The sequence below is a fragment of the Eleginops maclovinus genome, chromosome 12 (genome assembly GCF_036324505.1).
Source record: "Eleginops maclovinus isolate JMC-PN-2008 ecotype Puerto Natales chromosome 12, JC_Emac_rtc_rv5, whole genome shotgun sequence".
Classification (NCBI taxonomy): Eukaryota; Metazoa; Chordata; class Actinopteri; order Perciformes; family Eleginopidae; genus Eleginops; species Eleginops maclovinus.
Genome location: NC_086360.1, coordinates 29,655,274 through 29,670,878, shown reverse-complemented (window position 1 = coordinate 29,670,878; position 15,605 = coordinate 29,655,274). Strand labels below are relative to the sequence as shown.

General features: G+C 48.7%; 1 protein-coding gene across 5 annotated transcripts; it reads right to left on the bottom strand.

Moving 5' to 3' along the window:
- Positions 1 to 1,166: 1,166 nt before the first annotated feature.
- Positions 1,167 to 13,911, bottom strand: pomt1 (protein-O-mannosyltransferase 1). Of its 5 annotated transcripts, none has more exons than XM_063898262.1 (21): positions 13,558 to 13,911; positions 12,847 to 12,974; positions 9,887 to 10,043; positions 9,688 to 9,794; positions 9,550 to 9,600; positions 9,322 to 9,468; positions 8,851 to 8,959; positions 8,685 to 8,741; positions 8,382 to 8,475; positions 8,075 to 8,230; positions 7,862 to 7,992; positions 7,684 to 7,779; positions 6,456 to 6,548; positions 6,121 to 6,217; positions 3,512 to 3,604; positions 3,151 to 3,271; positions 2,967 to 3,064; positions 2,753 to 2,866; positions 2,482 to 2,608; positions 1,861 to 2,038; positions 1,167 to 1,778 (listed from the first exon to the last, which is right to left on the bottom strand). In XM_063898262.1, exons 3-21 carry the CDS (start codon positions 9,997 to 9,999, stop codon positions 1,604 to 1,606), a joined length of 2,157 nt encoding a protein of 718 aa, XP_063754332.1. In that variant the 5' UTR covers positions 10,000 to 10,043; positions 12,847 to 12,974; positions 13,558 to 13,911; the 3' UTR covers positions 1,167 to 1,603. The 5 variants fall into 5 exon arrangements, with proteins under 5 accessions (XP_063754332.1, XP_063754336.1, XP_063754331.1 ...); XM_063898266.1 differs by having other exon boundaries at positions 9,322 to 9,351; positions 9,887 to 10,040; XM_063898261.1 differs by having other exon boundaries at positions 9,887 to 10,040; positions 13,558 to 13,910.
- Between the last annotated feature and the right edge of the window lie 1,694 nt (positions 13,912 to 15,605).

The following is a 15,605-nucleotide window of genomic DNA, read 5'->3' as shown; positions in this document are numbered from 1 at the left end:
CGTATCAAACTGGTAGCCCTTCGTATGACTCAGTACCCATGAAGTAGCTCTGTTTCAAAAAGGTTGGTGAGCCCTGTTCTAAACCCTGTTTTGTGTCGTGTGCCGTGGCTGGGCTGAAGTCCATGCAGTGGTTCGGCCGCTCGGGCAGAATCCAGATCAGTCTTTCTGTTGATCGCTGTGGCTGATGATAGGTGTTACACCAAACCGATGGTGAAAACCAAATGTTAATAACGCAATATACACTTCATTTTGAAATGGAAGAGAACAAAGGGACGGTCGGATGAGCTGCTCCGACTTTCTGACTCTCTTCCTCATGACGGAGAAAAGTCCGACATTACACAATAACAATGAAGCAGTCACATAATAATGGGGACGCTGAAGGCTCCCAGTGCGTTTGAAAGTAACGCCAAGAAGGGATCCTAACGGACAACTCCGAGAGCGGGAACACTGTTTCCAGGCCTGAGAGTTGAGGAGAACGTGACATGGACGCTGGTCAGTAGAAATGAATGGAGAGCGTTTGCTTCTCACATCCGGGTGTTTGAGGGTCGAGACGTCTCATCTTCACGCCTCCCAGCGTGGACCAACGTCACATGATCACGTCCTGCCTGATCCTGGGTTGATTATTTCACGTTTCCCTCCATTCTCCCTTCTGTCAACGCTGTTGCACTTTCTCATCTCTCCTGTTTTTGCGTGTATGCATGGGTCAGAGTGTGCGTGGAGGACCGCACATTTCCCGTCAATCGCAAAGATAGCTTAGAAATTGGATTACGCCATCTTTTGGGCGTACGCCACATTTAGAAATGAGGCCCCTGGTGATGTTATGTGAAGCCCCCCCCCCCCCCAGTGGTCAGGAGGCTCTCTCTGGTGCACCTGTAGAGGGTCAGGAGGCTCTCTGGTGCACGCAGCCTGTGGAGGAAGAAGAGCCGCTGTGGAGCTGTTTTGGTGATGGTGTTTGTGTGATGAGTCAATTAAAGGTCCTCAGCGATGTGGACACTGAGGAACCTGAAGCTGCTGACCCTCTCCACTGTAGAATAAAAAAAGTTCAGCTCATCTGCGAGAGACGCACACAGACACTCCCCCAGCACTACCCGCTGCCCTTTGGTTGTCAGTAGTCTTCCTCAGCCCCGTCCACATGGTCCTGGCATCAGAGCCTCTGAAGTCTGACACTTTTTCTTTGTTTTTTTTAATTAAGAACATATACAGTACCTGAGTTTAGTGTAGAAAACAGTGAACGTGTGAATCAGATTATACATTTATCTGAAATGTTTTTTGTGGATCAATATTCTTAAACCGGTAAAATCAAATAAAGATCTTTAGCACCAGAGCTCCTCCGAGTGGATCAAGTATTACTGCGCATTTAAAGACAAATGTTTCTGATTTAGGCTTTTACTTTAGACCCTGAGTTACTGAGTTGATAACAAGCCCCCCCCCCATCCCTCCAGCAGCGGGTCTTTTAAAGCTCTTTATTCTCATTCTCTGTTTGCAGGAACACATTTCATATCAAACGTCTGCACCCCCCTCAGGAGGACTAAAGCTATGCCTCCATAAGGACCTCAAGAGATGAAGTGCTCCATCGTGCCTTGAGGAGGCGTTCAGGGCCCGGCTAGCGGCGGCGGTACAGGATGTCCCATGAGCCCCTCCACCTGAGAGCCTGCAGCTGATTGGCCGAGAGCTCGGGGCTGCCGTAGGTCAAAGGGCAGAAGGTCCGGAACGCCAGGAAGACCGAGAGCAGCACGGCCGAGACACACACACACAGAGCCCGCCTGTGTGTCCCACTCCTGCACACACACAATAATGTGGAGAATTATCAGCCAACTAAATAATGCAGGGAATTATAAGAGTGTGTATGTTTGTGTGTACCTGAGCAGGTATGTATGTGTGTGCTCCAGCAGGGGGGGGCAGAGCAGCAGCAGGTAGCAGAGGGCGGGCAGGAAGTGATACAGGAAGAGAGTCTTCTCCATCAGCAGGAAGGGGATGAAGTTCACCAGAAAACCTCCGACACACACACAGCCCAGACACACAAACCGAGCCCACACAGCTGGAGACCCACACACACACACACACACACACAGACACACACACACAATTATTATTATTCAAAAACACAAAGCCTCCTCAAGTTAAATCTGCATTCTCTCTAACTGCGCCTCCTCAGAGCGTGTGTGTGTGAGAGTGTGTGGCTGTGTGTGAGAGTGTGTGGCTGTGTGTGAGAATGTGTGGCTGTGTGTGAGAATGTGTGGCTGTGTGTGAGAATGTGTGGCTGTGTGTGTGTGAGTGTGTTAACATTCATGTAGAATAAAGCCACGCCTCCAACGGGAGTGTCCGTGGGAGCACTGCTGTCTCAGACCTTTTTCTTCCTCCGGGTGCTAACAGCACAGACTGTAGAACCATCCTCTGCTAACAGAGAGTGTGTGTGTGTGTGTGTGTGTGTGTGTGTGTGTGTGTGTGTGTGTGTGTGTGTGTGTGTGTGTGTGCACGTACAGTCAGTCAGATCTTTGAAGCCCCGCCTCCTCCTCAGCAGGTAGACGGCTGCCAGCAGCTGATAGGCCAGCAGGGTGAGGCTGGCCACGCTCCATGACACCGGGTTACCAATCAGGTGAATCTGAGCCTGAACAGCCAATCACAGGGCAGCACAGGAGAGAACATATTCAAACTGTGAATCTTTATTTAAACAATGAAGACAATATTCCTCCCAACACTGATCTGTGTGTGTGTGTGTGTGTGTGTGTGTGTGTGTGTGTGTGTGTGTTACATTGGTGGAGGGGTGCAGCCAGTATGCGATGTTGGTTTCCATGGTGATCCACTCGAGGGGGGCGGAGCTGTATTTGTGCTCCGAGTCTTCCTGTTTCACCATCAGCATCTTCCACTGCCATGGTAACACATCATCACCATCATCACCATCATCACGTCATCACCATCATCACGTCATCACCATCATCACCATCATGATGCGTTCACAGTCCCACCTGAAGCTCCAGAAACTTCGCCCAGAAGGAAATCTTCCTGTCCACGTCGATGTGCGTGGGAGAGTGAAGCTCCGCCTCCCGCTCCTTCTGCTCCTGACCTGTGCACACACACACACACACACTTTTATATTATGTGTGTGCTAAGCAGAGGAATGTGTAGAGAGTGTGTGTGTAGGGGTCGTACTGGTTCCATAGCGATGCTCCTCGACTGTCCAGCCCAGGCTGCTGCTGTGCGCTTTGAACAGTTTCTCTGCCACAACCTCCAGCTGACGGAAACCCCAATCTGGAAGAGAAGCACCACTCAGCTGCACACACACACACACACACACACACACACACACACACACACACACACACACACACACACACACACACACACACACACACACACACACACACACACACACACACACACACACACACACACACACACACACACACACACACACACACACACACACACACACACACACACACACACACACACAGTCAGGTACATGTATGGTTGTAGGAAGCAGATCTGTGGGGTCACTTCCTGGCCGTACCTTGAGGACAGCTGAGGTGTTGACGTGGACCAATCGGACCTCAGACAGGATCGTCTTCCAGGACTCTGACTCCGCCTCCCTGTTAGAGACTTCCTTCAGGAGACCCAATCAAAAGCAATTATCGATTAGTTGATTAACATTAGATAGCCACACAGCTAAGAAACATTTAGCATTACAAACTAAAGTTAGTTAATATATCCAAAACCTTAGCTTAGTGTGACTAGCGTTAGCTGATGTGTAGGCTATCCTCCTACTGTTGTGTAAAATAGGCCTGCATTAAAACCTCTTAAATAGGCACCATGAACTGCTGATCGCGTGAAGCAGTGTGTAGATGTGTACAGCTGTAGTAAGGTAGATCAGGCATAATCAAACATCTCAGGCGCTTCTGTCTATCTGCAGCGCAGGGTATGGTTGCTAGGTTCTAACTAAGGACTCGGAAGGGCGCGAGAAGCTTGACTAGAGCGAGTGGATACTCCCATGGCGGCAGAAGCTACAACATCTAAAACATTTTCCTTCAGAGTGGGAGGAGGATTATTGTTTCGTGTATTCCAATGCCAAGTCCATCTGTCTTATCTGCAATGCAAATGTGGCTTTACCAAAGAAAGGGGATTTGGAGCGGCATTTCAAGACGGTCCACAAGAGCCACGATACGAACTGTCCCAGCTAAATCTCCACTGCGCGCCCGAAAAGTCAAGGAATTGAAAAGTCAGCTAGCAGCACAACAGTCCATTTTTACCAGGCCCAATACCACGAGTAAGGCTGCAACCACAGCTTCTTATCGTGTCTGTGGTGTTCTTGCAAAAGGAGAGAAATCTTTCGAGGATGGGGAGATTGTGAAGCGTTCATGGAAGCCGAGGATGCGCTTTCTGCTGATTTTAAAAATCGAAAGGAGATTGTGTCTGCTGTTCAGGATGTGCAGCTATCAGGAGACTCTGTTACACGGCGATGCGAGGGAATGGTGGAGGATGTTGAACAGCAATTGAGGAATGATGTTGACTCATGTGAGTGTTTTTCTCTGCAAGTCGATGAATCCACTGATGCTGTGGATGTGGCTCAGCTGTGTGTGTTCATTAGACAATATGAGTGTAAAGAAGAGCTGCCTCTGAGAGGGCACACACGAGGCACAGACATGTTTCAGGTTTTTATGGAATTCGTTAGTGAGAGCAAGTTGCCCCTCTTCAAACTCGTCTCCATTACAACCGATGGGGCTCCAGCAATGATTGGTCGTACTGCTGGGTTCATTGGATTGTGCAAACAGTCTGAATCTTTCCCGGATTTCCTGAATTACCATTGTATAATTCACCAGCAAGGAAGATTTCAGATATGAAGGACGTGATGGATGTGGCTAACAAGATGGCCTGTTCTGTTCGGGCCAGGAGTCTGCAGAGGCGATTATTCCGTGCGCAACTGGAGGAGACCGGTGCAGAACACACAGATCTGCTGCTGCACACAGACGTAAGGCGGCTCAGCAGAGGTACATTTCTGGAACGGTTTTCTGAATTGTTCCCTGAAATTAAAGACTTCTGAAACGTTCAAACCATGCTGAGTGTGCACAGCTAGAAGACAGTCAGTGGCTCTTGGATTCAGCCTTTCTTACTGATCTGACTGACGAGCTCAATCACTTGAATCTAGAGCTGCAGGGTAAGAACAAACACATCATCAACATGATCAGCTCCCTGAACACCTTTAACAGCAAGTTGCTGCTGCTATCAAGCAGGCTGCAACAGTGAGATCTGCAGAACTCTCCACACATGGACACAGAACTTAAGCGTCAGGGCAAAGACTGTGTGGAGCTTGAGAGTGCACGTTATGATGATCAAGTGCAAAGCCTCTCGTCAGAATTTGACAGGAGCTTTACTGACTTTGCATCCATTGAGCCTGTTGTCAGTTTTCTCAGTTTTCCATTTGGGGAGAATCTAGATGTGGATTGTATAACGTCCAAAGGGGCATCACTCTTCAACCTGGAGAGCGGTGCTATTGAGAATGAGATCCTCACACTAAATAATGACATTGAGCTCAAATCAAGAGACCTGACACAAAGGTCCAATTCTGGAATCTAATGCAGAAAGAGAAGTACCCCAACCTCAGACACACTGCAAAGAAGTTGGATCAACATGTTTGTGTGAGTCTGCCTTTTCACATATGAACATCATTAAGTCAAAACACAGATCCACCAGGACTGAGGACCACCTCGCGGCCTGCTTACGGCTGGCACTCAGCTCCTACTGTCCGGACTATGAGAGACTAGCTTCCTCCTCTCAGTGCCAGAAGTCCCACTAAGGTAGAGACCCACTTTTCCAACTTGAATTAGGCATTGTATTAATTGGGTTGTATGTTGTTGTGTTGTTACGGGCCAGTCCTAGGCCTACGACGTACATTTACTTCAATGCATTATTGTTCAAACTGGATCTTTGTGTCAGAACATGGTGTTATTATATAGCTGCACAATTCATTGTGGCTACACCATGGCTTTCCATATGGTTTGGTAGATCTCGACACACTACCAACTTTACAAGTAAATCTTGGTTCAAAAAAGGTCGGGCACCCCTGCGTTAGCTGATGGTAGCTTGTTGACAGTGTGACTAGCGTTAGCAGGGAGTGATGCTCACCACTCTCCACAGGTTCTGTGCCGGCATGGACACATTGAAGTCGATGTACCCCGACACCTCCTGAGAGTGAGGGCTCATGGGAGCTGCAACATCATGACTACACACACACACACACACACACACACACACACACACACACACACACACACACACACACACACACACACACACACACACACACACACACACACACACACACACACACACACACACACACACACACACACACACACACACACACACACACACACACACACACACACAAATAAATGACAATGAAGTGGCTCCTGGGTAATGTAGTGCTGACGTCGTGTTGTCCCTGAACTCAGCGTTACCTGTTGAGGAAGCGTGACGTCATCCCATGAACCAGCTGGATGACATCACCGTGACGGATAGGGCGAGGAGGACTACTGACCACCAGCTGCTGTCTGACCCCCCCCAAAGACAGACAGGTGAGACCACAGCTCCCAGCATGCCCGGGACACAGAGACAGGTGAGGCTACAGCTCCCAGTATGCCCCAGGACACAGAGACAGGTGAGGCTACAGCTCCCAGTATGCCCCAGGACACAGAGACAGGTGAGGCTACAGCTCCCAGTATGCCCCAGGACACAGACACAGGAGAGGCTACATCTCCCAGCATGCGTTGGGACACAGACACAGGTGAGGCTACAGCTCCCAGTATGCCCCAGGACACAGACACAGGAGAGGCTACAGCTCCCAGCATGCGTTGGGACACAGAGACAGGAGAGACTACAGCTCCCAGCATGCGGTGGGACACAGAGACAGGAGAGGCTACAGCTCCCAGCATGATGTGGGACACACAGACACACAGGTGAGGCTACAGCTCCCAGCATGATGTGGGACACAGAGACACACAGGTGAGACTACAGCTCCCAGCATGCGGTGAGACACAGAGACAGGAGAGACTACAGCTCCCAGCATGATGTGGGACACAGAGACACACAGGTGAGACTACAGCTCCCAGCATGCGGTGAGACACAGAGACAGGAGCGACTACAGCTCCCAGCATGCGGTGGGACACAGAGACAGGAGAGACTACAGCTCCCAGCATGCGGTGGGACACAGAGACAGGAGAGACTACAGCTCCCAGCATGCGGTGGGACACAGAGACAGGAGAGACTACAGCTCCCAGCATGCGGTGGGACACAGGAGACAGGAGAGACTACAGCTCCCAGCATGCGGTGGGACACAGAGACAGGAGAGACTACAGCTCCCAGCATGCGGTGGGACACAAGAGACAGGAGAGACTACAGCTCCCAGCATGCTGTGGGACACAGAGACAGGAGAGACTACAGCTCCCAGCATGCAGTGGGACACAGAGACAGGAGAGACTACAGCTCCCAGCATGCAGTGGGACACAGAGACAGGAGAGACTACAGCTCCCAGCATGCAGTGGGACACAGAGACAGGAGAGACTACAGCTCCCAGCATGCTGTGGGACACAGAGACAGGAGAGACTACAGCTCCCAGCATGCAGTGGGACACAGAGACAGGAGAGACTACAACTCCCAGCATGCCGTGGGACACAGACAGGAAACTACCTGCCAGGCTCCTTGATGATCCACCAGTTGTTGACGTCTTTGAAAGGGTAACATGTGACCTGCTGCTGGTGAGAGCTGCCCCGCCCACTCTCATACCTGCACAGGGAACAGTGATGTCATTCAAATCAAAACGAACAGCTCTGTGATTGGCTGCCGGGTCTGTGTAAGCTGTCAGCACCTGATTGGGTAGTTGGCTTTATGTGAGTGGAGCCAGCAGGGGATTTGCTGGGAGGCGGAGCTTCTTAAAGTCACCTGACTACCATAAGCCACTTCGAGAGGCTGACCCTTTGTGATCCTAGAGAGACCGCCCTGAGAGACAGAGAGGGGCAGGGGTGAGTGCGTGTGTGCGTGTGTGCGTGCGTGTGTGCAAGCGTGCGTGCGTGCGCGTTACCTCCAGACTGGCCTGGAAGGCAGAGCTCATCAGTTGGTCATGTGGTCCGCTGCGGTGCAGGAGCGTCAGGTGGATGTAGAACCAGAACACATAGAGAAGAACAGGAACCACCACCAGACACACAGCACGACACACACACTGCACACACACACTAAGCTGCACACACACACACACACACACACACACACACACACACACACACACACACACACACACACACACACACACACACACACACACACACAGTTACTGGTGGCGATTCATGTTTGTGGTCACGGGAAAATGCTCAGTGTGAGTCTGCACTCACATGACTGATGGTCCGATCTCCAATCAGGTCCCAGGTGTGTAGCAAGGCCACGCCCAGCAGCAGCAGGTAGGAGAACACCCCCATATACTTCACCCTGACACACACACACACACACACCCACACACACACACACACACACACACACACACACACACACACACACACACACACACACACACACACACACACACACACACACACACACACACACACACACACACACACACACACACCCACACCTTGTTCTCTGGTTGGTGTTAGGTCAGGGCTATGCTAACATGTAACTGTTGATCAGTGTCTCACCCCACGGCTGCAGCACAGGAAGCTCCGGAGAGGAGGAGCCAGCAGAACCTGAACCAGCTGAGGGGGGAGGGGGGACGGGTCAGCAGACTGTCAGACAGACAGGTGAGTCGGCCTGTCTCTCACCTGTCTGTCTCTACTTGTTGATTTCTACCTGTGTGTCTCTCACCTGTGGGTGTTGTTGTGGAACCTCAGGTAGGAGAAGAAGGCCAGCAGGACGAAGAAGATAAGGACAGACTCCAGCAGCATGAAGCGGGACTGCACGATCAGAGAGTTCTCTGGAGAACAACACACACTTCAGTCCCTGAACGCAACACGCTCAGCACACTAAAACAGCAACACACACTTCAGTCCCTGAACGCAACACGCTCAGCACACTAAAACAGCAACACACACTTCAGTCCCTGAACGCAACACGCTCAGCACACTAAAACAGCAACACACACTTTAGTCCCTGAACGCAACACGTTTGTTGTTTTTCCAACCCAGTTGAGATGTAACCCCTTCCACATGGACTCATCGTCCCCTCAGAGTTTCCACTCTAATGAGTCTGTTCTGAGCACACTGATGAGATACACTGATCTCAACTGGGTTGGCGAAACATGTGTGTGTGTGTGTGTGTGTGTGTGTGTGTACTCACCTAGCAGCAGCAGCAGTGCAGCTCCTAGAGCTGACAGGTGAGAAAAGTGGAGCTCCAGAGTGAGCAGGTAGACCAGAGGAACACAGAGAGCCCCACACACAGCCGGACACAGCCGCAGGAAACACACACACACACTGCTGTGGTACTCTGTGGACACAGACACACACATACACACACACTGTACTCAAACTGCAGGGGTTTGTGTGTTAGAGAGGGGGGGGTTGTTACCTGCTCCGATTCTGTTCCACACAAAGTTTCCATCGAAGCCTCCGAGGTACGCTGTCACACACACACACACACACACACACACACGTTAATGACATCATCGTACAGGTGACATCACGTGGGGTTGTCGTGGTAACTGACCTCCGAGGGCGAGGATCATGTGACCGAGTGGCGGCCCGCTGTCATCGACGAAGAACACCCTCTTCATGTAGAGAGACACAAACTGCCCGTAATATACCTCATCGAACCTGAGACAGTCACACAGACCATGTCAAGGTGTTCAGGTGTGTGAGTTCAGGTGTGTAGGTGTGTGTGTGTGTTCAGGTGTGTGTTCACTCACACCACAGCGTTGGGGTAGCTCAGGTGGCTCAGGCGGCTCCACATGGAGAGCAGGGTGACGGACAGCAGGACCACGTCCACCTGTGCCGTCACCAGCAGGGGGAGCTGCAGCATGTCCAGCCTGAGAGCACCCTTCTTCTTCTCTGGTTGTAGTTCTGCTAACAGCAGAATCAGAAATACTTTATTCATCTCAAATTGGGAAATGTTTTAGTTACCGCAGCAAAATGCATTACAATCTGAAGCATAGCAGAACATTAGAAATACAAATAAGAAGTATACAGATAGTAAATAGTTCACTGAAATGGAATATTAAATCAATATAATCTCAGAGTACAGAGAGCACGTTGAGTCCAGCTCACAGAGAGGCTGTGGAGCAGAGAGGGGGGTTATAGTACAGAGTTACTGCAGAGGGCAGGAAGGTTCTCCTGAACCTGTCCTGGTGACGGCGGACCTGGAGCAGTCTGTTGGAGCTCCCTGTCCTTCCAGGTGAGGGGGGTTATCCATGATGGACAGCAGTCTGTTCAGAGGTCCTCCTCTCCACCACAGCCTCTAAAGGGTCCACTTTGATGCCGATGACAGAGCCAGCTTTCCTGATCAGTTTATTGATTCTGCTGGTGTCACCGGCTCTGATGCTGCCCCCCCCTGGCCTGTAGTCACAGTGAGGCGGGGAGGGGGTTTGATGTCTCGGTAGCAGGGAGGGACGTCAGAGGTGAAGAAGTATAGTTTAGAGTGCTCAGCAGGTCGTGCTGGATGCTCCTCAGCAGTGGTTTGTCCCCAGACAGTGGCACAGTATACATTCTTGGTATCAGCACATAAAAGGTCCAGAGTGTTGTTGTCTCTGGGGGGGCATTTCACATCCTGAGTGAGTGAAGGTAGAGTTCTGTCCAGCAGGATTACAGTCCCCAGTGATGCTGATGAAAGCTTTTGGGTGTAGTGTTTGGAGTTTGGCCACAGTGGAGTGGATGACGTCACCAGTGCCAACGGCGCAGTGAAACAACGGGGCAGGTAGTGAGGACGCAATCCAGCAGCTCACAGCTCAATGTCCGGGCTACAGAAACGCTCCTTCACGGTAACATGTCCGGGATTACACCATCGTTCATTCTCATACAGAGCATCCCCCCCCCCCTTTCTTCTTACGCTCAGAGTAGCGTCCCTGTCCGTCCGCCCGAATCCCGTGCTGTTGTCCGGGATATGCGAGTGCAGCCACGTCTCCGTAAAACACGAGGCTGCTCTCACGGTACTCCCACTGGGTCTTTGTCAGCACACCGAGCTCGTCCATCGTATTTGCCGAGGATCTCACGTTCCCCATTACGTTCAGGTGTATATCAGTATGTAGAGTCTCTACTTTAAAGAGTCCTCTCCTGCTGATGTTCAGGTGTATATCAGTATGTAGTGTCTCTACTTTAAAGAGTCCTCTCCTGCTGATGTTCAGGTGTATATCAGTATGTAGAGTCTCTACTTTAAAGAGTCCTCTCCTGCTGATGTTCAGGTGTATATCAGTATGTAGTGTCTCTACTTTAAAGAGTCCTCTCCTGCTGATGTTCAGGTGTATATCAGTATGTAGAGTCTCTACTTTAAAGAGTCCTCTCCTGCTGATGTTCAGGTGTATATCAGTATGTAGAGTCTCTACTTTAAAGAGTCCTCTCCTGCTGATGTTCAGGTGTATATCAGTATGTAGAGTCTCTACTTTAAAGAGTCCTCTCCTGCTGATGTTCAGGTGTATATCAGTATGTAGAGTCTCTACTTTAAAGAGTCCTCTCCTGCTGATGTTCAGGTGTATATCAGTATGTAGTGTCTCTACTTTAAAGAGTCCTCTCTGCTGATGTTCAGGTGTATATCAGTATGTAGAGTCTCTACTTTAAAGAGTCCTCTCCTGCTGATGTTCAGGTGTGTATCAGTATGTAGAGTCTCTACTTTAAAGAGTCCTCTCCTGCTGATGTTCAGGTGTATATCAGTATGTAGTGTCTCTACTTTAAAGAGTCCTCTCCTGCTGATGTTCAGGTGTATATCAGTATGTAGAGTCTCTACTTTAAAGAGTCCTCTCCTGCTGATGTTCAGGTGTATATCAGTATGTAGAGTCTCTACTTTAAAGAGTCCTCTCCTGCTGATGTTCAGGTGTATATCAGTATGTAGTGTCTCTACTTTAAAGAGTCCTCTCCTGCTGATGTTCAGGTGTATATCAGTATATAGAGTCTCTACTTTAAAGAGTCCTCTCCTGCTGATGTTCAGGTGTATATCAGTATGTAGAGTCTCTACTTTAAAGAGTCCTCTCCTGCTGATGTTCAGGTGTATATCAGTATGTAGTGTCTCTACTTTAAAGAGTCCTCTCCTGATGATGTTCAGGTGTATATCAGTATGTAGAGTCTCTACTTTAAAGAGTCCTCTCCTGCTGATGTTCAGGTGTATATCAGTATGTAGAGTCTCTATTTTAAAGAGTCCTCTCCTGCTGATGTTCAGGTGTATATCAGTATGTAGTGTCTCTACTTTAAAGAGTCCTCTCCTGCTGATGTTCAGGTGTATATCAGTATGTAGAGTCTCTACTTTAAAGAGTCCTCTCCTGCTGATGTTCAGGTGTATATCAGTGTGTAGAGTCTCTACTTTAAAGAGTCCTCTCCTGCTGATGTTCAGGTGTATATCAGTATGTAGAGTCTCTACTTTAAAGAGTCCTCTCCTGCTGATGTTCAGGTGTATATCAGTATGTAGTGTCTCTACTTTAAAGAGTCCTCTCCTGCTGATGTTCAGCTGTATATCAGTATGTAGTGTCTCTACTTTAAAGAGTCCTCTCCTGTTCAAAGAGCTGGTATCTGTCCTGTGAGTGCTTGACTATTGGATAGTCCTTTTTGTTGTGTTATTTAACATTAGAAAAAATAAGGACAGTAAAATGTTTCGGTTTATTACAGTTTCTGTTTCCTAAAATTAAAACAAACAATGGCTATTTGTGGCCTCCGGTATTTTGCCTACCTGTTGTTCTTTGCTCAGCCAGTAGGCTACACTGTTGGTTCCTTTGAAGGCTCTGGTAAACAGGATTTGGTAATCTTGAAATTTGGTATTTGGATCACAGTGATCCAATCCAATGTTCCTTTAAAAAACTGGCACAAAAGTAAGATGGATCAGGTGATCCTGGATAGCAAAACATGGGATTTCCAAATCTGGATCAATTTGATCCAGATTACACTTTTGGGAAACTGGGCCCAGGTGTATATCAGTACGGTAGTTAGTGGAGGCACATGAATGTGAATTAGAGCCGATGGTAATGAGTGTTTCGATGTGACTAGTTTAAGGGTTCATACATGGAGCAGTGATGGGATAGACACACCTGAGAGAGTTTCGTATTTTGATAAACAATGTCTGCACAGTCCACCATAGGTAATCACTATAGGTATCACAGATGTGTAACCCTGCTCTTCCTCACATGAAGAGGAGAACAGCTGGTCGAAGCTCAGGTGTTTAAAGCTATGCAGTGGCTCAGACCATCAACAGGTGATAAATCTGTGTTTAATAAATAATAATAATAATAATTACTTGGAGAATTTAATACCTGTAATGTATGAAACAGATTTAAACTCAATAACTTCTATTTGTATTATTATTTATTTTCAACATGTGAAAACTAACTGTTAGCATTAGCTGTTAGCTCTCAGGTGTTTTCATCCTGATACCGCTGAAGCTCACCTGGTGACGTCACTAAACTACCGTTAAACCAAGCTTCCTGCCGCCGATAATCAGCCACTTCCTCTCCTCCTCCGGTACTCAGCCGGTTCTCCCTTTCCGGTACCGGGGAGCCCCTCCTCAGTTTCTCCGGTGTGTTGTGGAGCAGCGGATCGATGTTTTCGCTGTCTGATTAGTACTGCCTGCTTCTTCTTCGCTGCGTGTTGGCGGATCACAAACCGAGCTGGAGAGCGACCCCCCCCTCCCGCTGTGGGGGGGTAACATCATGTGTTACTGTGTTGTAAGGCAGACTCCTCTGCTGTCAACAGCACTGTCTCTCTTCCAGGGTAGTTTAATCTGTAAACAACAACTACCTCTATTTGTAGTCTTTAAGGCTACTGAGTTTTTGTTTACCACGGTGTACTCATCTGTTGTTGTTTACTTGTGTCAATATTAATAAGGTGTGCTTTTTAATACAAGATGTATTGTTACAGACCATAATATATTCCTTTCTCTTCTGTCTGTCTCATACGCCTGACTGTAAGGCGGTATGATCTTGCAATAGAGCTCCTGCGGTCACGTGACTTTTGGTTGGGAGCCACCATTTTGGCAGTCAACATGACCACCGGTGCCAGTGTTTTCTTACCGAGCGAGTATACTTCTCATTTTAATTCAAGTGAAATTCGGCTTTATAGTACAAAATTAGAGAGATTAAATATAAGCGACCCATATAATTCAACCATATCACGGCAGTTAACTATTTGAAATAAAATAATCTGAATAACACACCGATCACAAGTAGACCCAACATGTAATCAGACAGGAGTTTGATCTACCCACCTTTGACGGATGGCTTCTGCAGATATCTTTGCCTGCTCTACTTTGTGCAGTTTAGCCTTCTGCCTTCTGTTAAAAACCTCCAGTCTCGTTTTATGTCTCCTCTTCTCTGGAGATGGAAGGTAATCGAAAATTGAGGGGATAAAATCCGGACTCAACGGATTATCACTCTTTCTCCCTACAAAATAAGAAGGAATATTTCAACACGGGTTTGTTTACCACTAGCTTGCTACAAGCTAACTTGCTAACTGGCTAGGCTGCGCCAGAGCCACACTTGTTGAGTTAAAAAGGGACATCACAGTGTCCGTTAGCTATAATAACTGGGTGCTACTTCTTAAATTAAACTAATTAAATTTAATTAAACTGACCAGAAACTTTTTGTAGCATTGTACTGTATTCCTTCACCCACCTGATATGAAGTGATCACTGCATAAGCGAAAGCCAACGGCCGGGGGGTCCCATCTTTCAGTCTTTTTCTGAAGGCTCCTGGCTCTTTTAATCGCTCCAATCCACTTCTCCCTCCTCTCCGCGTCTTTAGGAATGCGATAATACGATACACCTTTCTTTTTCCCACGCCTATTTGTGCAACCTGGTGCACAGCAGTTATCCACCATCCTTGACAGTCTGCCAGTGCCTGTCAATTTACTGCCGCGATGACTGCCAAAATGGCTGCCCCTGTCGTATCTCGTCACGTGACCAGCATATATGACATCATCTGCAGGAGCTCTATAGCGGAGGCTGCAGCGCTAATGTCAAACACACGTTTCATCTGACCAGGACGCTACAGTACACCTGATCTATGGGGGGGTGGTGAAGTCCAGAGGAGGTGGTGAAGTCCAGAGGGGGGGCGGTGAAGTCCAGAGGGGGGGCGTGAAGTCCAGAGGGGCTTGGCTTGGGAACTGGAAGGTCGGTTCAAGTCCCCCAAAGACCAGTCTTACCGAGGTGTCCCTGAAGGCAGCGTTCCCTACCCTGCTCCCTAGCGCCTTCATATGGCCCCCGCTACTCCCAGCAGGATGGGTCAGATGCAGAGTGTTCCCTCTCGGTACGGGCTCCTTTGTGGGACCGGTACGGGCTCCTTTGTGGGACCGGTAAGGGTTCCTCTATGGGACCAGTAAGGGCTCCCTCTTTTTCTGATGTTTATGCCTTTTTTTATATCCTTTTTGATCGTTGTTGATCTATACATTTATGTGTTGTTGTTGTTGTTGTTTTTAAGGTGTTGTCCAAACAGTAAACTA

Excerpts from the sequence above, each read along its gene's own strand:
- pomt1 (XM_063898262.1), bottom strand. The coding sequence starts at position 9,999 with ATGCTGCAGCTCCCCCTGCTGGTGACGGCACAGGTGGACGTGGTCCTG. Across the intron at positions 6,218-6,455 it reads ACGTCACGCTTCCTCAACAG|TCATGATGTTGCAGCTCCCA; the intron begins GTAACGCTGAGT and ends GTGTGTGTGTAG. Across the intron at positions 3,272-3,511 it reads ACACCTCAGCTGTCCTCAAG|CTGAGTGGTGCTTCTCTTCC; the intron begins GTACGGCCAGGA and ends GTGTGTGTGCAG.